This window comes from Phacochoerus africanus, chromosome 2, assembly GCF_016906955.1.
Source record: "Phacochoerus africanus isolate WHEZ1 chromosome 2, ROS_Pafr_v1, whole genome shotgun sequence".
Taxonomy (NCBI): domain Eukaryota; kingdom Metazoa; phylum Chordata; class Mammalia; order Artiodactyla; family Suidae; genus Phacochoerus; species Phacochoerus africanus.
This window is the reverse complement of record NC_062545.1, coordinates 110,123,382-110,148,964: the sequence shown is the minus strand read 5'-3', so window position 1 is coordinate 110,148,964 and position 25,583 is coordinate 110,123,382. Positions and strand designations below refer to the sequence as shown.

At 48.8% G+C, this 25,583-nt stretch overlaps 1 protein-coding gene across 2 annotated transcripts in view; it reads right to left on the bottom strand.

Annotated features, from left to right (window-relative positions):
* DAPK2 (death associated protein kinase 2) overlaps positions 1–25,583 on the bottom strand; it is a 133,485-nt gene that overhangs the window by 47,107 nt on the left and 60,795 nt on the right. Inside the window, exons 2-3 of one of the 2 annotated variants that reach the window (XM_047765928.1) lie at positions 13,067–13,288; positions 4,103–4,241 (exon numbers count right to left, since the gene is read on the bottom strand). In XM_047765928.1, coding sequence (XP_047621884.1) covers positions 4,103–4,241; positions 13,067–13,288 — 361 coding nt within the window. Of the gene's footprint in view, positions 1–4,102; positions 4,242–13,066; positions 13,291–25,583 lie in introns of those variants that run through there. The other variant, XM_047765933.1, reaches the window with a different exon arrangement.

Sequence of the window (25,583 nt, the reverse complement as noted above, 5' to 3'; positions counted from 1 at the left end):
ATACCTTCCCGCACCAGCAGGCCTGTGTGTGGTGGATTTACAACACACACCGGGACAGTGGTCATTATGCTGAGGCAGAGAGTGTACCCTTTGGAAGTGACTGTTTCTTGGTGAGAGTCATGGTTAGCTTGTATTTTAGATGTCCTGGCCACCAGTCTCACTGTGGTCATCTTCCCGTAAATGGTGGGCCTTTGGAAGGCAGGTATCATATATTGGTATTTGTCACTCTACTCCCTGGCATACAACAGTCCCGCAATAAATGTCACATCCTTGAATTGAAATCCACCTGTGACCTCTTTTGACTTTTTCAGGTGACACGTAAGGGCCTTTGCCATCCCTGTGTGCATTTGTCTTATTAAGGCATTCATTCATTCATTCACTCATTCACTCAACACTGCGAAACTCATGTGTCAGCCTAGATACAAGAGCATAAAGCAATGCAAGGTGACGAAGCCTCTCAGAGGAAGTCTCTACAAAGGGCAAGAGAATCGGGGAAGAAGGTTAGTTCTCAGTTATGCCTTGGGAGGTGGCAGGCATGGGAAAGTCTTCCCAGAGGAAATGGTGTTTCTGCTGGGCCTGAGGTCTATGGGCAAAGAAAAGGAAGAAGAGCAGCTTCTTGGATGCAAATACCACGAACAGAGGAGAGGGGCCAGGACAGGCACCTGCTGTCTTGTTGCCTGGGGCTAGTGTTCTGAAGTGGGGAACGGTGGAAGAGGCTGGAAACAGGGCTCAGGTAGTGTAAGAAAGACTTGAATGCCATGCGAGAGTGGGTTCATTTATCCTATGGGTGACAAGGATCCATCACAGATTTCTGGGCAACAGCATGCCATGATCTAATTTTACCGAGATTGTTTATTGCACACTGATTTTTTTCCATTTATCTGCTCCCCGCCACCAGGCTGGGAAGGCATCGTAAGCAGGAATTCAGTCTCCCTGTCTTTTGCACAATGGCTGATGTAGGAGGAGAAGTGGTTCATATTCCAAAGGCAGGCCAGAGAGCGCATCCTCCTCCACCACCTGCTCCTTCCAGCTGGAAGGTGAGCGTGGAGAGCAGGTCATGAGCAGGGGCATGAAGATAACACGGTGGCTGTGTTCATGGGGCAGCCGAGCCAGCCTGACTCACTTGGCAAGGAGTAAGAGAGTACAAGAGGAGGGGAAAGCTGAGGCCTCTCATGGAAAAGGAAAATCAGGAAGAGGAATGTAGTCCCATAATATGAATTTTATATGGTGAGAAACAACATGGAACCAGGAAGCCTCCTCTAAGCTACCAGCTAGACCTTCTGCATCTTCCCCTTCAGCTGGCAGGAAGTTCCAGCCAGGTGGAACCTATACTCACATTCTGGCTCCAGGATGGGTCCAGGCAATCATGAAGTAATTCCACTGAGTTCCAGCTACCTGCCCCTTCCTGAAGTCGCCCAGCTGGGCCAGGGCCAAGGGACCCGTGGGTGGGCAAGTTAGAAGGCTCAGAGTCCACACAACACCAAGGATGTGAGGCGCAGAGGGGCAGGGGTAGTTAGCAGCATCCGCATCCTACATGCATCCAGGGAAAACCCAGACCATCATCAGGCTGTGGAAAATGTACAGACTGAGCCCAGGAGCCAGACCAGATCCCTTACCAGCAGCCCCACCCCGCAATCAATCTCGGCTCTCTGCTGGGCAGTGCAGAACTGCAGCACCAGGCTTTGTTTTCCTCGCCTACCAGGACCCAAAACACTGTAACGGGAGTTGTGTTTTCTTTTCCTCTGTTGTGGGAAGGAAATAACAATACCAACTACTATTACAGAGCACCTATCTGGTATCCAGCACTTAATGTGGCTTCTCTCATTTTCACAACTCAGACAAGGTATCATCATTCATGTTAAAGCTGAAAAACAGAGGTGCGGTTGTTTCCTGGTACACAGTCACCCACAGGATAAATGAACTCACCCTCGGCATGGCATTCAGATCTGGCTAGCACCCCTCTGCCCCGCCCCTGCCCCCAGCCACAGTGAGCTGCCACAGAAGCAAACCCAACAGCAGGAACCTACTGAAGTCACCGAGGCCTGTGGGACTCCACACTCCTGCCTCTTTTGGACCCTTGAGAGAAAAGACAAAGGAGCCCATTTTGAGGCCAGCCTCCTAGAGCCAGAAAAGACACAGAAAATAAGTTAACTCTCCACAGCATTACCAGGAAGTACACACAGGTGCAAACCAGGTAGGCTGTTTCCTGCTTGGTGTACTGCCACCCTGAGGTCCACAGCCTGCCCGAGCAACACCCTCCTGGTGGTGACCTTGACTTTTTCTTTTCTTTTTTTTTTTTTTTTGGCTGTGCCCGCAGGAAGTTCCAGAGCCAGGGATCGAACCCGAGACACAACAGCTACCAGAACCACAGCAGGAACGATACTGATCCTTAACTTGCTGAGCCTGAGAACTCCCCTGGTGAACCCGACTTTTACCCCATGACACCTGAGTGAGACTCTGCAAAACACCTTCTATTGGAGGAATTCGAAATGCTATGACAATTGGTCTAAGGAGGAGGGGTTCAGCACAGGTCACCCCACAGGACAAAGTAAGAGCTGGGGTGAGATCCATGTGTGGGACATGATCCCATGTCCTAGTGTAACCACCAAGACCATGGGCACACCACACCCTCTCTGGGCCAGTCTGGCAAGCTAGAGCGCAGGTGTCATCCTGGACTGTGCTCTCCCCCTCATCTCCCACATCTGATTAGGCACCTAGTCAATCCTCAGGCCAACTTCTGTGAAAGGTCTGGAATCCACCCCCCTCCTCAAATTAGACTGGCACTTGCCACATCTCACCCAGATTACTGTCCCCATTCTATCCAAGCTCCTGGCCAGAGGGATCATACATCTGCTCGCTTTACCTCCCTGCTCAGCTGTATCTCTCAAGGTAAAGTTCAACCTCCTGCCTGAGCTCCCAGCCATGTCTGCCTCCTGCTCTGCTCCTGGCATCTTCTCCAGTCATTCAGCACATTCGCCCTTTGCCTGTGCTTCCCTGAATGTATTGTGCTATTTTAGGACCATGTACCTACTGGACTCTCTTCCTTGGAAGGCCCTTTCTCTCTGATAACCCCTGGTAGTCCTTCAAAACGCAACTCAGCCACCTCTTCCAGGAAGCCCTCTCAGATACCCCAGTCTGACTTAGACGATTCTCCTTTAGAGTTCCAGCCCCTGTGTACCTCCTTCTATCACAACAAGTTGTGGATCTTTCTTTTCTGTCTCCTGCACAAGGTCCTGGAATAGAGGAACTAACTTAGACAAGGCCTCGGTTGATTTGGTACCTGTAGCAACACCCAGGTATCCAGCACAATACTTGAAACACAACAAGAATTTGTGGATAGAAAAATGAGTGGGTCTCCTCCCCAAAAAGCGGGTCCCTCTGATGACAGATTGGAGGCTCTTTGTGCTTTGAGTGTGTGTAAAGGCAGCCTATGCAACTGAGCTCAGTTACTACGGGAACTGATCCTTCTACTCTGACCACACTCTTGCTTTGTGAAGATCTATGTGGTCACGGTGAACTTTCTCGACCCTGAACACCCGTTACCACAAATGATCAGTGGCCCCTGGAAGCAGTTTTATGGCCAGAGAAAGGGGAGGGGTGGGGAGCACAGCCAGCAGTCACTGGGCTCTAAGATTTATAACCTCTGGTCCAGGGATGCTGGACACTATGCTGGGTCCAGAGAGCCAGCCAACCGCAGCGGTATTCATCTGAATGCATCTGGCTCTGCCTGCTCAAGAGTTAGCGCTTGGTTACTGAAAGGTTTGGTCTTGTGAAATGGGTTGGGTTTCAAGTTTCCTGTCACTGGCCTACTTTATTTAAAAATTACACCCTATGTGCTCCCTGAAAGAGATAAGTGCCTGTTATCTAATTCAGAAGTTCCTTGCAGTCAGCTTCTCTGTGAAGAAAACCCGATACATGAAATGAAACTGAGGAGGGGGCCACTTCCTGGGGCATCATTTCTTTCCCAGGAGCTCAGAGTTTTCAACTGTAAGATGAGGGGGGATGGCCCAGTGAACACTGACCCCTCCCTGCAATGACATTGGGAGAGACCAGGCCCATTTTTCCTAAACTGATTCTTCTCCACCTGCCCCCTGCCACTGACCTTGAGATCAAAGTGAGCAATTTTCTTGGCATGAAGGTAGTTCACCCCATCCAGGATCTGCTTAATGAAGCTGGTCGCCTCCTCCTCACTCAGGGACTCCTTCTGGGCCAGAAAGTCGAAGAGCTCTCCTCCGGACACTCTGAAAGACATCGGTAGGGAGGGCCCAGGCCCAGTCAGCCTTGGGGGTTATGAGGCCAGGCCAAGGAGTGCAGCTCCCCACCCTGCCCCCAGGCACCCCGCAAAGCAGAACCCCCTTGCCCATCTCTGAGGCTCTGCCCGACCAGCAAAGTAGACTTTGCATCTATTTGCTGTGCTTTTACCTTGGATCACAAGGGCAGGAACCACCCCCCAACCCCCCCGCCCCGCAACCTGCTCACATTCTAGGCCCAGGTCCCTGGATACCCTGGAGGCTACGCCTCCCTACCATATGACTGAGGTGGCGGAGAACAGAAACAAGTGCTGTAGAATGACAAAGAGAAACATATGCTGGGCCAGAAACTGTAAACTTAGGTTCCAGCGAAGCCCTGCTATGGGCCTTGGACAGCTCATTGCCATGCCCTCTCCCTGCAGGCCTCCGTTTCCTCCCCTGCAAAATGAGCAGATTGACTGAAATGGCTCCCAAAGTGCCTTTCTTCGATTCTATAAAAGATGATCTCTTCAAAGGTATGTCCCTAACTTAAATTTCAAGATCCATTCATTATATTCATCTCTTAAAAATTCTAAAATATTGGTTTTGTCCTCACACTCTGCACTCCTGCACCCTATGCTTAATGAGGCAGGGATAGAGAGACCCACAGAGCAAGAATAATCTCCCCTGTGAAGACTACCTTACAGTTTATCTGTAAGATTAAGATTGCCCCATAACATGGGAGATTTTTATTTGCTAAATCTGGCAACTCTACTGGGCTTGTTCGGCCAGTGACAGAGGCTGGGGTGTCCAGCCAGCAGGTGCTTATCTAGAGCTGGGATAGGTCCAAGGATCACCCCAAGAAAAGATCTCAGAAAGGGATCCAGTCCAGAGGGTTTAGGAACATGGGATTACATGGAGAATTTGTTCAAAATGCAGATTTCCAGGTCCCACCAAAGACCCTATCAAATTAGATTCTCCAGGAGCAAGGCCTCTGAACCTATACAATAACTTTTATAATAACAGCAACATAATAGTGGTACTTAATATTCAATGAATGCTTACTCTTTTGCACATCATCTCATTTAATCAAAACAATACCCTATGAGCTAAGTACTATTATTTTCCTACTTCACAGTCGAAGAGACAGAGGCTCAGAAAGGTTAAGTCACTTGCCCAAGGTCAAGCAGCCAGTTAGTGGTAGAATCAGGATTCAAATCCAGGCAGAATGACTGGACTATCATAGAGTGTCCTCAGATGACTTTCATATGGCCAGAATGGCTTCTGTCCCAACTTTGGGAATCGTTCACTCCCTGCCACCTAGTCCGTCCTAAATAAAGAGCCTCAAAATCTCCTTTTCTCCTTTCTCTATAAATGTCCAAAAGCACACATGAACCCACTAATCGATCTCAGCACCATGAAAAACAGAACAACTGAACATGATATGATACAATAGGAAGTACACAGTGACACCTACAAAACATTGCAGCTTAAAAAAATTGAACTCAGATCTCCTTAAGCCTCTCATTCAGTGCTGAACAGAACTTTTCTGCTGGGACAGAAATGTTCTCTCTATATGCTGTCCAACAGAGCAGCCACTAGTCACATGGGGCTACAGAGCATGAACTATGGCTAGTGCAACTGAGGAGCTAACTTTTGAACTTTATTTATTTCATTTTAATTAAAAAGCTGAAGGAGGAGTTCCCATCATGGCTCAGTGGTTAACGAATCCAACTAGGAACCATGAGGTTGTGTTTTCAATCCCTGGCCTTACTCAGTGGGCTAAGGATCCGGCGATGCCATAAGCTGTAGTGTAGGTCGCAGACGCAGCTCAGATCCGGTGTTGCTGTGGCTCTGGCCTAGGCCAGCGGCTATAGCTCTGATTAGACCGCTAGACTGGGAATTCCATATGCCGTGGGTCAGGTGTGATAAATACATGGTGCCCACATTTTAAAAACTATCATCAGTGAGAGATGCATACTAAAGCGTTTGCATGCAAAATGACAGGACGTCTGAGATTTGCTTTAAAGACCAAAAAAAAAAAAAGCTGAAGGGGTGTAACATATTTTCCTCTAAACACAACTTGATTTTTCTGGCAGGACTGCACTCTAACCATTGCATTATGAGATGTCCTATAAGTGTAAGATACACACTGGGTTTTGAGGGCAGAGGATGAAAAAAAAAAAAGACTAAAATATCTCCTTAATGATTTTTATACTGATTACATGTTAAAATGATAATGTTTTTTATATATTGGGTTAAATAAAAGAGCCTCAAGATCTCATTTATTTTAAATTAAAATGAAATAAAGTTCAAGTTTAAAATTAATTCAGCTAGTTTCTTTTTACTTCTTATTTTATACAGCAGCTAGAAAAATCTACAAGTGCACACATGGTACTGTATTTCTACTGAATCACCATCAGGAAGCGTGTTTTATTAGGTCTAACTATAGTTTTCAGGAAATACAGGACATAGAGGAATGAATTAACACCATGAGGAAGGAATAAGCCAAATCCACACTGTGAGACAATCAGGAGGACAAATGGCCTCATTCTCCCAACAAATCAATGGCATCAAAAAAAAAGAGGGAAGGAGAGCTGCTACAGAATAAGAGATACGGGAGATAAAAGAACCAGACACAGCTTGCAGACCTCTTTTGGATGCTAATTCAAATAAAATAACTATAAAAAGGCATCTTTTCACAAATGAACCTAGAAACAGACTCACAGACATAGAGAGAGTGGTTGCCAAGGGGGAGGAGGAGGGAGTGCGATGGACTGGGAGTTTGGGGTTAGTAGATACAAACTATTACACTTAGAAGGGATAAGCAATGAGGTCCTGCTGCATAGCACGGGGAGCTATATCCAGTCTCTTGTGATAGAACATGATGGAAGATAATATGAGAAAAAGAATGTGGGTGTGCGTATATCTATATATATGTATATATGAACAGGTCACTCTGTTGTGCAGCAGAAATTAGCACGACACTGTAAATCAACTATACTTTAATAAAAAATAAAATTAGACACTGACAATTTTTTAAAAAGGCATCTTTGGGTCCATCAGGAATATCACTATGGACTGGAGCATAAAATAGCCTTGGTGGTCCAGGACCTGGCCGGATAATTCTGTCAGGTGTGATAAATACATGGTGGCCACATTTTAAAAACTGTCATCAGTGAGAGATGCATACTAAAGTGTTTACATGCAAAATGACAGGATGTCTGAGATTTGCTTTAAAGTACTGCAGGGGTGGAGGGGAGTAGGAGTTTGATAAAAAACAAGATTGGCGAAATGTTGATGATGTGAAGCTGAGGGGTGGGCCTTACATCATCCTATCTAGCCTTTTTTTTGGGGGGTGGGGGGCGTCTTTTTAGAGTCATACCCACAGCATATGGAAGTTCCCAGGATAGGGACTGAATCAGAGCTACAGATGCCAGCCTGCAGCACATGGGATCCGAGCTGCATCTGTGACCTATACCACAACTCATGGCAATGCCGGATCCTTAACCCCCTGAGAGAGGCCAGAAATCGAACCATATCCTCACGGATACTGGTCGGGTTTGATAGCACCGACCCACAACGGGAACTCCCCCATCCTGTCTACTTTTGTGTATGTTTGAAATGCTCCATAATAAGAAGTCAGTAGTAAACTTCTGAGGGTGCAGGCTCCTCATTGCTCCAGGCATCCCTGCACAGAAACCATCATCACATGGAAGTTCTTCCCTAACAGAAGCGGAAACCCAGGCCACAGGAGGGGAAGTAGCCATGCAAGGTTTCCCGGCAAGACAGTGCACGTCAAGACCAAATCCAAGTCCCAGACCTCAGTCCAATGCTTTCTACCATATCATTGCTGCAGTTGGCACTGATGGAAGAGGGCTTGGTTTTAAGTTTATTTAGAGTTTGCCACCTTTGTGATGTGCTTCCCCAACCATTCTCTCATTTGAGATTCACATCCACCCTGAGGGCTAGATGGAACTTCCATCTTGGTTTTCCAAACAAAGAAACTGAGGCCCCAAGAGAGCAGTGACTTGCCCAGTATGACACAGCTGGTAAGTGACAGAACCGGGATTCAGATCCAAATCTTCTCAGCCCCAGTGCACCATGTGTTCCTCTCACTATACTCTCCTCACATTATAAGGCTGATGTAAAAAGGAAAACTCAAAGCCACCGTAAGCCCTCATCTGTCCTCTGATATCCCTGTCCAGCTGCACCTGTGCCCTCACACACCAGGCTGTCACTGGCTGGCTGGTTCTCCCTAGATAGATTACCTTTGCTTCTGCAGCACCTTGTGCGAGAAGGGCATTCAAGAGAAGGTGGATGAATAAAGAACAAAGGAAAGAAAGAAGTCGTGGTACAGAAAGAAGTAAATCAACAGGGCACAGAATATGCTATATCGTATGGAAGTGAAGCCCTGGCATTTGCAAGAGACCTGTTGGGAGGCCTTTGCAGATTTTCAAATCCACAGTGTCCCTCTGACACACAGAATCCAGCCTAACCCTTGGGTTTTTTTTAATTTATTTATTTATTTTGCTTTTTAGGGCCACGCCTGCAGCATATGGAAGTTCCCAGGCTGGGGTCAAGTTGGAGCTACAGGTGCTGACCTATGCCACAGCCACAGCAATGCAGGATCCAAGCCGTGTCTGCAACCTACACCACAGCTCACGGCAATGCCGAATCCTCAACCCACTGAGCAAGGCCAGGGATTGAACCCACATCCTCATGGATCGTAGTCAGGTTTATTAACCATTGAGCCACGAAGGGAACTCCTAACCCTTGTTTTTATACTGTTAGCCTTGCTGGGCCATGTGAGGCTATGACCTTAGACATATCCTGCCCTTCCTACCTTAAGTAGAATGCTGCATAGATGTAAAACAGTATTATGATAATGTGGATGGGCCCAGTCACTCAAAGTTACTGATGTTAAGGGCCAGGCTGGGTAATGACTTTGGGGGACAGTAATGATCTGTTCTGTTTAAAGGTGTGATCTGGGTAGGAGACCAGGGGAGACATGGTCTCCTTTGGATGAAGAGGGGAACAGTCATGGTGCCTCTTGGAATCGGCCCCCAGAGACCTGGAAAGGTGGGAGGCTGATGAGCCTGCCGAGGTAACTGTCTCAGTCCTAGAGACCCAAGCCAGGGACACTTACATCAGTTCTCAGGCATCTCTTCTCAAGGCCATCAGGGAGGCTGGGTTTTGTCTATCCGTGCTCCCCTCCCCAAATCCCAAACACTCCGGGCTGATAGAAAGCAATACCTTGGCAGTTTCTCCCAAGGGCTTCTCAGCCCCAAGATCTCTGCCCTGGAGGCATCCCCCCTCCTTCCAAGCTTCCCTCTTCTCACACCTTGAACCTCTTCAGCTTAAAGAGGAAAAGCAACACCTAACAGCCTGACCTCTGCTCTCCTGCATCCCTAGGACCAGTCCTCTTCCTGCTCATCTGACCCTTGCCTCCTTGCTCCCTGCAGGTTGGTGTGTCTGCTATAAACCCTTTTCAGAACTCTTTCGAAAATGACTTTTTGAGCAAGTGTTCAGATGACCTGTGTAGGCAGCAGATTGGGAAGGATGCTGCCAGAGCTTGTGGGGCTCAGGAAGCTGGATCCAAGTCAGGGTCTGGGAAGCACTGCCGCCACCTCAGAGCACCCTGCCAGACCACACTCTGATGTACAACTGCCGAGGTATCACTTTCCACCAGCCTAGAGTCAAGGAGGCCCCAGAGTGGTCAGGGGCCTGGGATGGGAGCCCTTCCCAGCCTCTTGGGGCAGACCTCCATTTTTCAGAGCCAGCTCCACATGTGTCATGAGTTAATCTATCGAGATTTTGAAAACATTCTTTATACCCTACAGAAGTCAACTTATACGGACAACTAAATCCTTCCCAACCCTGTCTTCACAAGAGGCAACTGCTGCCTAGGAGGTCATGGATGGGATGAAAGCTGAAGGGGACTTAAATCAGGGCTGGGAATGTCCTCCGGGTACTGGGCCTCTTTGGCAGGAAGCAGGTGGAGACCCTGCACCAGACAACAATGCTGAGGGGGCAGTGGGATCTGGGTAGAACTAGCCACAAAAACCTGCAATGTCAACAGAACAGGTGGGCACTGACACCCATGTTTAAATACCCATGTTTAAGCCCAGTGGGCACAGTGAGGACCAGGAGGCCAAAGGCTCCAGTGCAGCCCAACAGAGGACACCCAGTCCAAACATAAATACCCATGAAAAGCCCTTGTCTCCTGGAAGGTCCTCCTCTCAGATCCTGGTCACACAAGGTGGAGGCTCAGTCTTAGCAGGTCCTGAGCTCCATAGACAGGCACCCTAAGACAATGAGACAGCCTGAAAGTAAAGGAAGAGACACAGAAACTACAAACAGACAGATCTTCACAGACACAGCAGCTTAAGCAAGTCACAGAAGCATCAGGGTGACAAGTGACATGACGGGTGGTGACACCTCGCAAGAAGAGGGTGCATAACTTTTGGCTGACCATGCTGGGGAAACAAGAACACCTCAAGAGCATCCCAGACCCCAACACCCGAGGTTCTATAGATAGGGAGCAATGGATGATTTCCCCAGCAATGACACAAGTGCCGTTAAAATGATAAAAAGATATCATTTTATAACTGTAAAGGACAATAAATAATGAACTCTGCTTTAAAACAACTGACCCAGGGCTGGCAAGGCTGCAGGCAAGTAGGAACATTCCTACATTGCAGGTGGTACTGGTTAGTCAATTCCACCCTATGAAAGTGAGGATACCAAGGACCTAAAAATATCATCCTGGTCACTTCATTCCTCAGGATTTATCTTAAAAAATTAATTCAAAAAAGGGTGGAAATTATGAGAAGAAAGTTATTTATGGCAGTAAAATTTATAATGGTTAGAAGTTCCCTTGTGGTGCAACAGATTACGGATCTGGTGTTGTCACTGCAGTGGCTCAGGTCTTTGCTGTGGCTCAGATTTGATCCCTGGCCTGGGAGCTTCCATATGCTGCAGGCACAGCCAAGAAAAAAAATTTGTAATGGTTAAAAGCTGGAAACTAAAAAACTAAAATGTCCAACAATAGCAAGATACGAGTATGTAATTCACTGAAACATGATATAGTCAGTGAAATGGAAAAAAGCTATTCATAGCACTATGTTAACTAGGGGAAAACAGAGCAATCAATTGTATAAGTACAATGATTGTATACAAACAGATAAAGACTGAGAGGAACCACTGCGAGATATAAACAGCTGTATTTGGGTGGCAGGCTTATGAATGTAATTTCTTTTTAGTTGCTATAAAGGTTTGTTTTTTCTTTCTTTCCGTAAAGGTTGTTTTTTGTCAGCAGGCTTTTAAAGTACTGGCCTGGCTTTCCTAGCAAAGGTGTGCCACCTACTGACCCTTAGCCTTGGGACATGCCACACTTCGTGCCATCCACACAGCTGGATACACCTGAGGAACTTATCAGGCTTATCTGAGCCAGGCAGGTGTACACCCAACTGGCTCAGACCAACTGGCTGAGAGGTCTTGAGGAGAAACACGGAGGACACTGGGAATTAAAGAGGAGGTCACATTGATCCTACGCATTTAAACACTGAGACGGATAACTTAAGAATCCAATGCAAGAGAATGCAAATGCTCATCTGCTACATAAATCTACATATGGTAGCACGGGAGCCTAGTTCTCAAATTATAATGGTCTCAATTGTCAGGTGGTCCTCCCAGGTTAAGGATGGCTGCCTGTTTCACAGAGGACAGCTGAAACTCAGAGAGGTGAGGTGACTTGCCCCAGGTCACAAAGTCCGGGATTGCTGAGACAAATGCCAGCACTCCTCTGCTCACTGGCAGATGCCTCATGCTTGTGAACGTCAGAACACTCCCGACACAGGATCTTGCTGCTTGACTTGACACAGCCATTGCAACTTGTAGCACCGCCCAACTCAAACTCTACTTCCTGCCAGAGTCCCACCTCCTCAAGCATGGCGTCTCCAGGAGGGGCACCAGGTGGCCAACAAACTCCCAGAGTCCAAATTCCACCAGACTATGAAGACTTCCCCAGCAGGGCCAGCATAAGGCTGTCCCTCCTCAGGCTCCCAGCTGTCTACACAAGCGGTGTGGACCCTTCCTGGTTGAAGGACCTTGTAAGGGACCCAGCCTCTCAGTGTTCTTGTCTGTAACCTGGAGGTGACAAGAATCTCTGAGGGACAGGATTGCTATGAGAATTAAATAAGGTAAGAGATGGCCTCAACAAAGTGACTACAAAGTCCTCACGGCATAAATAGGACACTTCCTTCAACACAGTTTCTGTGAAGACTGAAGGAGATGACAAATATGAAAGACCTAGCAGATACTTGGTTTACAGCAGAGCTCTCTAAATAATCGTCTCTATGATAACAATAAAGCCATCCAAAACAGCACAAAGGCAGGAAGGGTTTCCCAGGAAAGGGCCAGAGAAGGGATTCGAAGAGCCAGGAAGATGTTTGTTCTTCCCTTGCTGGTAGGACAAACTCTCCCTGACGGCTCCCTGTGCTCCCTTCTATGCTCTGCCTGCCTCATCCTCCCACGTGCTCACAAGCTAGGAAAGGACCCAGCGCTGGCCCTTCCTTCCCTTTGATCCTGGGTCCACTGAAAACCAGACCTAGACCCTCGTCCTCAGTCCTTCCTGCATAGCAAGCCCGGGTTCAGAAGGACAGGAATAACTGAGAGAAACTACCCCGCCCCCGCCCCTACTCCTACCCTCACCCCCCACTTCCTCTCCTCCTGCTGAGCTTGGGTCCCATTACTGCTCCCTCTGGGGCCTGTGGCTGGAGCTTCCCCCGCCTTGCTGCCCACCTCTCACCCCCAGGTCCCTGGCATCCACTCACAGCTCGAGGATGAGCACCACGTCGGTGCGGTTCTCAAAGACGTCGTGCAGCGTGATGACGTTGGGGTGCAGCACCTGCCGCAGGATGCCCACCTCCCGCTCAATCTCCTCCCGGCACACGCCCCGCCGGCTGGCCGGGCTCTGCCGCTTCTTGATGAACTTGGCGGCGTACTCCAGCCCTGTGCTCTTCTCCCGGCACTTCTTCACGATGGCAAACTGGCCGCTGTGGGGACACAAACCCACACAATGAGGGCTCCACTCTGGTCACTGGGTAAGGGACCTGGCTGTCACCGCCAGGCCACAGTAACCCAGAGTCATTCTTCCAGCACAGGACAAATCATGCCACCAGCCAGCACCCCCACCTGGCCATCAACCAGTGACTGAGACAGGACAAGTACCAGACTTCCCTTTTGGGCATATGAACCTCTAACCTCTTCTCCGAAGGAATCTTAGTGTTGTCATTCCCAGGGTACAGATGGGAACACTGAGGCCCTGAAAGGTAGTTGGTTTGATCAGGTTACTCAGCCTCATCCTCCCAAAGTCTCAGCTAGAACCCCGTCCTATATCCACAAGATGAAATCACAATGTACAGAGGTTTATACTATTTAACGAAGAGACTTTAAAGGAAAAGCAAAAAAGGTCAGCATGGCCAAAATACTAACACTGGAGTTCCCATTGTGGCACAGCATAAACACATCTGACTAGGAACCATGAGGTTGCGGATTTGATCCCTGGCCTTGTTCAGTGGGTTAAGGATCTGGCGTTGCCGTGACCTGTGGTATAGGCTGCAGACACGGCTCGGATCTGGCATTGCTGTGGCTGTGGTGTAGGCTGGCCACTGTAGCTCCGATTGGACCTCTAGCCTGGGAACCTCCATATGCCGTGGGTGTGGCCCTGAAAAGCAAAACAAAACAAAAAAAGAAAAAGAAAAAAAATACTAGCAGTAACAGTCATCTGTTTGGCCCTCCCTTATCTGGGAGCATGCACAAATTCATTTATTTGGAATTGTGAGGGGATGAAGCACCTCTATACACTCATATTTGTACCTTTGTTCCCCACCCCTCCCAGCAAATTACATCCCAATTATCTGACATGAGCCAGGTAGTCAGACAATAGGGGGAACAGACAATAGGAGGATGATGTATCTAAAGACAAGGCCAAAGGCTATGCCAGCTGGTTGGTGGGGATCCCAGGGGGGGTGGGGGGTGGGGATGGAAGTAGCCTAATATTGTTAGGAACCATAGTGGGTGTTCATCACGGTGAGAAGGCCACGGAGTTGTAAAATGTTAGGAAACTGAGGCCCAGGAGAGGTAAAGTGATGCACCTGAGGTCATCACAGAGTCACTGGCAAAGTCAGGCCCCAGAGCCGGTGCCCAGCCCACTGTCCACAAAGCTGCTAAGGTATTTAAAGGAGTCAAGACTATGCTTAGTGCCCTTCAAGGCTGGGCCTGACAATCCTTTGCTCCAGGGACCCAGACAGCAACCATGAGATGGTGTCCATGCCAGAGCTACAGGTGGCCCAATGCCAGCTTCCCAGAGTGCTCCAAGGGCAGCCCACCCCTCCTGCCACCAGGGAAGGACAGACCCCCCCTGCCAGGGAAGGGCAGACCCTACCCTAGGAAAGGGCAGGCTGCCCCAGAGAAGAACAGCCCCCAGGCCTACCCCCACCCCCCAGGGAAGGGCAGCAGCCTCCTGCTTCAGCATCTCAATCCAGGCAATTGGTAAGGGCTACCCTACGTCCCTGGAGACTGGCCAGTGACCACCTTCCTGAGGGTCCTCCCACTCCCCTTCTACCAGTGCCCCAGGTTTTTTTGCCACCTGCTGAAGACAGACTCAGAAAATTTTAAGGTTCAGCTTAATGGCTTAATAAGGGGCCACCAGACTCCACTCTCTTGCTGGCTCTGGGATAAGAGTTACACACAATGACATGCTCTGGATATTTGCCTCAACCTCAGAAAATAGCATCACATCTCAATCACTCCATTACTAAAATAATCTTCAGCAAAAGCCTTCAAAATGAACCTAAGTGACCAAAAAAAAAGTCAAGTAGAACAAGCAAGGAACAGATATGCCAACACTTAAACAGCATCTATGGCAACCACCACAGAGATGGCCCCAAACACATGCTCACGCATCTCTCCATCCCCTCATCCTCTGCTCACTAAATGCTACCCAAGCATCTACCCTGCCAGGCTCTGGGGCACCCAGCAAGGGACAGGGACCAAAGGCAGAGACATCAGGTACTGATGGAGCTGTGGGGACAGGAGGGCCCTGAGTGCTGGGCTGGGCTGGGCAGGCTTTGTGAAGCCAAATCTCTATGACACTGTTGGTTAACTCTAAAGTTTCAGCTATTTACGCCCCCAATACTGGCTCTGGGCTATCTACACACTAGGGGCTGATGCAGGTGGAGAGAAGCCAGGCTTTCCACAGCCAGAGGGAATGTGTTCAGCGAGATCGCCAACATAGCTGGTCACCAGGAGCTGCTTTGGGCCTGGGGACATTGGGTCCCTTAGTGGGTGCCAGCAAACACTGGGCAGAGCCTCCAGTCCCAGGCAGCTGAGAGTCTCTGTGTCAGGAGGGCCACACTCCTCTCCTCTCTCTCTGACATCTCAAGGGGCCTGGCATCAGCTGCCCCCGGGGGATAGGAAAACCACAGCTTAAGAATTTTAAGTGATTTAAGTTTACAGAGCACAGAGCGGGGAGGTACAGGGTTTTTATAAAGCAGAGCTAAACATTTGAGGTCACCTCGACAAAGCTTTTTCCCTTTTACTGTGAGAGAAATGGACATTTTTCTGTATCACGTGCCTAAAAATTCCCCAAACTCTCAAAAAGCAAATGAAATAAATGTTTGCTTTTCCTGGTTGAGTGTTTTCTCTGTGAAAGCAGCTGCAACAATGAGAGGTGACAGGGGGTCAGGCCTAACATGACCAGACGTCTACCTCCCGCCAAAAGGAGGTATTTCAAGAGCAGATGACTCACAGAAACCAACACCAGGCAATGCCACTCATCTTCCCTCTCTTCACAGGGCAGGGGTCCTATGCCCGACCTGCCCTGGGGAGGCTCAGGGAGAGCCAAGGCCACCTACTTGTTGTCCCCTCTCCCTGGGCAGGTACTGGGAAGTGTGGAGAACATGCTCCACACTTCCCAGGGAAGCCTGGGGCAAGGAGAGGAGCCTTCCAGGTCAGCCAGGCCTGGCCTCAGGAAGCTTATACTGCCACCCTCGGACAAGCAGCTTCCTGCTCTGAACATCAGTTTCCTCACCTGTAAAATGGGAATCATGACGCCGTACCTGGGAACTGCGAAGACTGGAAACATGTCATGTCGCTCCACAGGCAGCACTGATAAGTGGTGACTATTGTGACGGTTATTAGTTTGTTGCTCATGTGAAGGCAGAAGTCACTGATTTACAGGGTCTGCAATGTGTGGCCAGGGCATCCATGCAATTTATAACACATACCCCACCCCAGCCCCCAACGATTTCAGAGCTCAGCCGGATATTGCTCTAAGTGATTAACTCTTTTCATGCTTAGAGCAGTGGTTCTCAACCCCCATTGGAGTCACCAAGGGACTATTTTATTTATTTTATTTTTTATTTTTAGGGCTGGACCTATGGCATATGGAAGTTCCCAAGCTAGGGGTCAAATTGGCGCTGCAGCTGCCAGCCTACACCACAGCCATGGCGACATCAAGTCCAAGCTGATTCTGTGACCTACAGAGCAGCCTGAGTGAGACCAGGAATAGAAACCACATCCTCACAGAGACAACGTCAGGTCCTTAACCTGCTGAGCTACAACAGGAGCTCCAACCAAGGGAATTTTAAAACTACAGCTTCCTGAGTCCCTCACCTGCAGAAATTTTGCAGCCTGGGAATCAAGATATTTAAAAGCTTCCAGAGTAAGCCTGATGTGCAGCCAGGGCTAAGAAACACCAACTTATAACAGCCTTCTGGTTATCTCCATTTTCCAGATCAAGAAATGATGCCGTTATTCATATAATTCCTTGTCCTTTTCATGATAAAATATTACCCTCTCCCTTAGCTCTCTGATCTGACCCTTAGAAGGTGGAAGGGAGAGGAGAAAAGAAAGAGGGAGAGTATTATCTCCCCTACCAGGACATTTTTTGGCTTTGTTTTTGCTTTCTTTTTTTGGTCTTTTTAGGGCTGCACCCACTGCATACAGAGGTTCCCAGACTAGGGGTCGAATCGGAACTGTAGCAGCTGGCCTACACCACAGCCACAGCAATGTCAGATCTGAGCTGTATCTGTGACCTATACCATAGCTGATGGCAATGCTGGATCCTTAACCCACTGAGGGAGGCCAGGGATTGAATCCAGGTCCTCATGGATAGTAGTCATGTTTGTTACCACTGAGCCACTAACAGGAACTCCCAGTATAGTTTTTCCTTGAGGGGTCTGCAATTAAACTGCTCTACACAATATTCTGCAATAATCTATGTAGAAAAACAATCTGAAAGAGAATGGATGTGTACACATGTATAACTGAATCACTTTGTTTTACAGCAGAAATTATCACAGCCTTGTGAATCAAATATACTTCAAAAATGCTTTCCAAAAAAACTATTCTAATATTAATTTGCAAATCAATACAGAAGATGACCCTGAGCATTGAGGGTAACAAGAATGGAAGTTTGCAGTTGGGCACCCCCTGATCATTGTACCCATAGCAGATGCACAAAAGCCAGACCTGAGGTAGCTGTAACCACATCAGAAGACTCCGGCAGTCCCACAGGCAGGTGGAAGCAGTGATGGTGATGGACCCTTGTCTGTACATCAGGAAGGCTCCAAAGCCAGAATTTCAAGCCCCAGGGTACAGAAGTCACTCAGCGAAGCTATGGGGCAAGAGGCGCAGTGAGAGCCCCTCTAGGCTGGGACAGAACCACGCAGGGTATCATCCCAGAAGGGAATGGAGTAGAGGGGTCCACTGTTAGGGAAGTGACTGCCAATGCTAATTTAAAACTCATAGAGGGGGAGGGGAGTTCTTTTTGTGGCTCAGTGGTAACGAACCTGCCTAGTATCCATGAGGATGTGGGTTCGATCCCTGGCCTTGCTCAATGGGTTAAGGATCTGGTGTTGCCGTGAGCTGTAGTGTAGGTCGCACATGTGGCTTGGATCTGGCACTGCTGTGGCTGTGATGTGGGCCGGCAGCTGTAGCTGATTCAACCCCTAGCCTGGAAACTTCCATATGCTGTGGGTGTGGCCCTAAAAAGACAAAAAAAAAAAAAAGTTTTTTTAAATAAAAATCATGGGAATGCTGAAACACTGATGCATGTATGCAAAGCACGCATATTCCTATCCCCACCCCCAAAGCAACAGTCAGAACCAGATACAGCAAAGGGCAGGTAGCCAGGAGGCCCAATTCCTGTCCCTAACCTAACCACCAAAGCTTCGCGTGGGCAGAATAAGGAGCTGGCTTCTCAGTTCGTTTTTCCCCATCTGCCACCTGAGGTCTCACCTCAGAAAGCCCCTGAGAGCCTGTGACAGCTCTGAACAGAAAGGAAGGCTCTCCTTTCTCTCTCCAAACACCATCTCTGGGCTGATGTCTGGAGTCCTGGGTTCTAATCAGAGCCCGCCCTCTAACTGGCCATGACCCGAGGCAGCCTGTTCAACTCCCTGGGCCTCAGAGGCCTCCCTTGTCAAACGCAGATGAGAAAATCCAGCCTGCCCACTTCACTGGGCGGTTGGGGAAATCGTGAGATAAAGCCTGAGAAAGGATTCAAACATCCACCCATGGAAAGGGAGGAGGCGGGGGAGGGGGAATGCTGAGCCAGAGGCTGGCTTGCAAAAGTCAAGTAGGAGGGTTTCCTGAAGGACATTAAATCCGCAAGACACAGAAACTACGCTCCCTGTTTCTGCCAGTGAGCTCTACTGCACTGTCAGGAACACACCCCTCTTTCCGGGCAGAGGTCCCAGCTCCTCATTCATTCAGCACTCCAAGAGGACAGGGTGGGCTGGGTGAAGATCAGTGTCATGGCCAGAACTCAACAAGGCCCAGGTGGCACCCTATGAGGGTCTCCCATTGTCTGCCTGGGAATCAGTTGTTGAATGGCTTCTCAGAACTCAAAAGTGATGCCACTGCGTCCAACACCAGCTCCAAAGCTTCATGGAAGAGCTTCAGAGCTCACGTTCCCCCAAATTCTTCTCTGCTAATGAAGAAGAATCTGGGTGTGACCCCAAATCTCACACCTGGGACAGATTTTATAGAGCAATGTGGACATGACACCATTTACATTCAGCTTTTCTCTCTTCAAGCTAGTTTTATTTTTATTCTCTTTTTTAAGGTTTGCTGGTATCATTCATAGTTCCATTTTACAGATCACAAAACAGGCTTAGGGAGGTTACGTGACTCTGTAGTTGGGCCAGTGAGCAGGCCCTGGTAGCAGGGGTAGGCCATAAAGTCATGTCAACTGATTCCAGCTTCAGTGAGACCCTTGAGGTAACTCGCCAGCAGTGATGTGTCAAACAGTGAGAAGGGGGCCCATCCTAGAAGAGAGAAGCATTCTATTGCCCCATATTATTGGGGCCTATGCCAGAGCCACAGCAAAGAGGGATCCGAGCCACATCTGTGACCTAGGCTGCAGGCTGTGGCAACATCGGATCCTTAACCCGCTGAGCGAGGCCAGGGATTGAACCCACATCCTCACTAATTCAGGTTCTTAAACCCACTGAGCAACAATGGGAGCTCCTGAATTCTCAAAAGACAATGCGCACCCCTCGTGACTGGCCTTGAGGCAGACCACTCCCACTGCCCACCCACTCCCACCAGGTTGACTACGGCCAACTAGACTTGTTCTGGCAATTCCCAGGGGCTGACTGCCAAAGGTGTTTTGTAAGGTTTATGGATAAAATGGGTCCCACTCATTCTTTCTCAGTCACCTCTAAAGTGTCCATGATTTTAGTAATTTGCCTCAAAGCCCCCAGTTCATCAAGGTGGAGGTGAGGCAGAGCTGCCCAGAATGCAGACCCAGGAAGAAAATGCCCGTGAAAGGCCAGAAGTATCATATGAGAAGTGTTCCGAGTCAGAGGATGTGGGAACCAGGTTCCTCCTCCCGCTTCCCCCAAGCAGTCCCTGCACTTCCTCTTCCCACACTGGAGAACAATGAGCTACAACTCCTCTGAAATCACCCTGAGCGTGTGCAGGGCCACAGGGTGGGGATAATGCCTAGGAGCTTCCAGTCAAGGCCATCCTGGGGGCAGCCCAGCAGGTGGGGGAATGGGACCTTCAGCCAACAGGTGTCAAAGGCATGAGCAGGAGGAGCTCAGATTTATAGTCTATAGGAATCAGATCAGCCTGATCCCAGAGAACCCACACCCCCCATCCCACAGCAACAGCCTTTCTGGGGATGATGTCACCAACCGCCTCCCTACTCCTCTGCCCGGCCAGGCTTGACCCACCCTGCCTCTTAACCCCTCCCCTTCCCAACACAACCCATCTCTAGCCAGGCCACTCCTGATTCCCGTGAACAAGGTCCTCCCCCCATCACCTTAGCAATCAACCTGTTTCTGGGCTCCTATACCCAAGTCCAAGATTTAGAGTCCAAAGACCCAGGTTCTATTTCCAGCTCTGCTACTTTTAGCAAATCACATGACTCTGAAACTCAGTCTCCTTGTGTGTAACACAAACATAAGAATATGCCCATCTCACCCAGTTATAATGAGAAAGAAATGAGATGAGTATGTGAAAGCATGAAGTAAACTATAATTTTCCATAGTTTATACTTTCTTTCCATCCACTGGATCACCACATCTGGATCTGGTCTCCATTGTCCAATCCCAGCATGTTCTTTTTCATTTTTTATATTTTTACGGCTACACCTGTGGCATGTGGAAGTTCCTAAGCTAGTGGCTGGATTGGAGCTGCAGCTGTTGGCCTACACCACAGCCACAGCAACTTCAGATCCAAACCACATCTGAAACCTACACCACAGCTTAGGGCAACACCAGATCCTTAACCCACTGAGCAAGACCAGGGATCAAACCTGAATCCTCACAGACAATGTCGGGTCCTTAACCCACTGAGCCACAATGGGAACTGAACCTGATTCAGCCCCCATGAACTTCACCTTCATATCTCAGCTTGAAAATAGATTGTGCTGGGGAGAACTGGGGCAGCTGAAAGGCAGGGTCCCCAGGTGGAGCCAGGATCCAGGAAGGCAGAAAACAGTTCAGGACATAGTCACCTGAGGTCAGGGCAAACAAGGGACCAGACATCCAGGAAACCAAAACAGGGCACAGAAATATAAGGTTACCAGAAGTTGGAGCAGGTAGCAAGTCAAGACTCTATGCCAGAGATGAGGGTGAGGAGCAAAAATTTACCAAAAGCCAGGCCGGCAGCACATCAGCAACTAGGTGGGCAAGCAAGAGTGAGAGGCACACAGGATCAGCAGAGCCAGCATGGAGCCTCTGGACAGAAACATCAGCACAAGACCTGCAAACACAAGAGCACCCAGAGCCATTCAAATGGCCTTTTCTCTCAGCTAGTGAGCCAAACCCACGGTCTAATGAACCCATTCCTCCTCTCTGATCATGTTGCCCATACCTTTCTAGTCTCCTGACTGCAGTTTTAAAATTTGAGGTGTGGAACGCTCTCTCCAATAAATCTTGCACAGAAGCCCAAAATGTAAAACAGATAAAAAGTAGTGCTTCTTTTTGGGGAGAAGCACTCAGAGGCCATCTACTCAGAGCCTGCCCACATGATGCCTAAAGGGGCTTCATGGAACCCCAAAGGGCTCCAGGGAACACAAACTGAGAAGCAGATTCTACAGCATAGAAGCATGCTCTTTGATGATCCCAAAGCAACTTCAAACTGTAAGGAAAAAGGGGGGAAAAGGAGAAGTAGAAAACACTGATGAAATAATTCTCAAAATCATTATCTAAGGAGTTCTTTGGTGGCTCAGTGGGTTAAGAACCTGGCATTGTCACTGCTATGGCTATGTGTACCTGCAGTAGTGCAGATTTGATCCCTGGCCTAGAAATTTCACATGCCACAAGTATAGCCAAAAAAAAAAAAAATCTAGATTGTTATCTAGTCTTTTTTCTCCTTTGGTCTCATCTGTGGCATGCAGAAATTCTCAGGCCAGGGACCAAACCCAAGACACAGCAGTGACAACATCAGGTCCTTAATCCACTGAGCCACCACGGAACTCCCTATCTAGTCTCTTAAGAAGTCACTCTAAGACAAACTCAGGGTCAACAGTAGGATTACATGTAGGATAAGCATCAGGAAGCAGAAGTTTCCAGGGAACTGAACCCTGACCTACAAATGGTCCCTGCTCATGAAGTCACAGGTGTCTGCCTACGCTGGCCCATGTTGGCTGCTTTCACAGCTTAGCTCATTCAATTCCCTGTCCCTCAGACTAACTTCCTTCCTCTGAACATTTTTTGTTGTTGTTGTTCAGAAAAAACTCCGAAAGCACGAAAAGGAAGGAATAGTTGACTAGAGCCAAGTCAGACTGAGGTATGATTACTTTTTGGAATCTATTTTTAAGTATAAGCACATTTTGATGTTGTTGTCAAGTGAACATAAGCCCACAAGTCCAACACCTGAAATAAATTAGGCTCAGTTTAAGTTGGACTAAGGTATTCAGAGAAAAATTTTTACTGAAAATACAGCTCATTGTCCTCTGGTATTTCCCTTGGTCTAGAGTGTAGACACTGACATGAAGAAGGTTATGACAGCTTTGAAGTGTCAGCCTTGGAGGGTACCACCCACCACCCACTCACCTGCCCATCTAGTCACCCAACTACCCCCTCATCCACCTAACTGTCCATTCACCAGTCCATTCATTCACTAATTTATTCCTCCATCCCTCATGTATCGATCAGTGTCCTAAGTGGTACAAACATGGCACACCCCACAGGTTGAAGACCTCATTGTCAACTTGGACATTAGACAAATACTCATGGAAAAAGAAATATGGCATGAATGTTTAGAAAGAGCTGCTTCAGGGTCAAGTAAATGGGGAACAATAAGGGTTGCAGTACTTTAGCAGAGGGAGAAGTATCGGCCAAGGGGAGTCAGCGGAAGCCTTAAGGAGCTGGTAGGATTTGAACCAGGTGTGGCAGTATACCTTCAGGGCCCCCAAGATGGCTGTTCTCTTGCTCTCGGTACATCTCCTGCTTCACCAGTCCCTGCCTCACCTACACCCCACTCACCTGATTGACCTTCTCTCTTACTCACAGAGCCTAACAAGTAAGCCCTGTACTTGCCCCAGCCTCAGCTGGTGATTGTTCTCATCTTTAGCTCAGAACATCTCCACCAAGATAACTTATCAGGAGTTCCTGTAGTGGTGCAGTGGTTAACGAATCCAACTAGGAACCATGAGGTTGCGGGTTCGGTCCCTGCCCTTGCTCAGTGGGTTAACGATCCGGCGTTGCCGTGAGCTGTGGTGTAGGTTGCAGACGCAGCTTGGATCCCACGTTGCTGTGGCTCTGGCGTAGGCCAGTGGCTACAGCTCCGATTCGACCCCTAGCCTGGGAACCTCCATATGCCGCGGGAGCGGCCCAAAGAAATAGCAAAAAGACAAAAAAAAAAAAAGATAACTTGTCAAAGGGGCAGTGAGGGGCGTGCTCCTTGGCCAGTTTCCCTGGCAACCAATGAGCCCACCTGCTGTCAATTCCCCCCATAACTGGTAACCTCCCTCTCCCTCCAGGAGCAAAGACTGCTGCTGTGTCCTGCCTGTTGTCTGCTGCACACGGCAAGGTGTAGCTCCAGGACTTTGCTTCAGACACATAAGCTCCCGCAGCCGTTAAACCACCAACGTCTCTGCCGCTGACTCCGGGCTCTTTCCCAGGTCTTAAGGCTGGGCAAGTGCAGGGCTTGCAGGCCTGCACGGTGCAGCCCAACAGGCAGAACAAGGCAGGTGAAGGGGAATCAGCTCCCCACAGGTAGAGAAGCAGGGAGTGATTCCCAAATGCCTCATTCCTATAAGGCCCCCCAGTCACCACCTCTCCACTTCACTTCCTCCCCGCCAAGTGGCCACTTTCTCGAGGAAGTACATCAGGAAGCTGAATTTGCCCTTTCCTCTCTGTGGGGGTGGAGGGCAAGGAGGACAAGTGGTCAGTAGCCAGTGATGTTCACTTGGGCAGGGCTCCCTTCTCACCACCCAGGTTTCTGACAATCTGATGTATGTTTGATTAATGACAGAACTTCGGAGTTCCTGTCATGGCTCAGGGCAAACAAATCTGGCTAGCACGCATGAGGACGTAGGTTCAATCCCTGGCCTCGCTCAGTGGGTTAAGGATCTGGTGTTGATGTGAGATGTGGTGTAGGTCACAGACGTGGCTTGGATCTGGTGTTTCTGTGGCTGTGGCGTAGGCTGGCAGCTGTAGCTCCAATTCGACCCCTAGCCTGGGAACTTCCATATGCCATGAGTGTGGCCCTAAAAAGACCAAAGAAAAAAAAAATCCAGGCTGGCCAGGTTACTGCTCTGTGGAGACAGGGTCATCCCTCATGAAATGGTGAAGGGCTTATCTCCTACAGGACCGCCCTCCCAACTTGCCAGACCCCTCTAGTGCCAAGAGTTCTGTACTCAGGCTCTCTCCCGTGAACTTGGCACCTCCCCATGGCCCACACCGCCTGCAGATCCTTTCTATAATTTACCCATAAGTTGCATAAAGTGACAGAGGATCCAAAAGGTTAATGTGCCCTCAGTGCAAAGTAACACATGCACATTTTAGTGGCATCCTTGACCAGGAAAAGCTTTAATGGTGGCAAGTTTAGGCACACAACAGGCAAAGGGAGGAACTACTTGGAGATTAAGTAGCCTCTCCACTTTCCAAAAATTCACAACAAAAAGGTGACCTTGCAAGGATTGACTTTGTGCATCTGCATATGTGAATGTGGGTGTGCAAAAATCATCAATTATTTCTTGTAGATTCTCTTCTGTCCACTCGGATCTTCAAGGGATTCCTGTTGCAACATCTTTACTGATCTGCACAACTCTCAGCCATCTAGGGCTCATGCTCTCTGTTACTTGAGATTTCTGTGAGTTTTTTCATCCCAGGTTTGCATCTTTTCACCATTCCTTGACAATGCCCCAGATCACTTCTCCCAAACTCAGGGCTGGGAATGAGGAAGACCCCATGCTGTGGGCAGTGCACAGGGTTCAGAGTCCCAGCTCTGGCACCCATTTCCAAGTCTCCTTCTGTCTCAGGGCCTCAGTTTCCTCATCAGAAAAATGGCAGGTTGGACCAAGATGTCTCTCTCAGGTCCCCACCCCCATCCCAGCTCATTCTCTTAGGGTTCCCTGATGCAGGGCAGTGTCTCCCATGCATTTAGCAGTCTGAGACTTACAGGGTGATTTCCAGGTTTCCTGCTGCACGGGTTCAATCTACTGAGATTTGTCAGTTCCATGTTAACCAACTAAATTTCCAAAGAGAGAGTGGGATCAGGGCTTGGGGCAAGAAGAACAGCTCTCAGACACTCTCAGTAAGATACCCCTGGACCATCTTAACATCCAGCAAAAGGCTGAACATACCAACTGGCAGAAATGCTTCTATG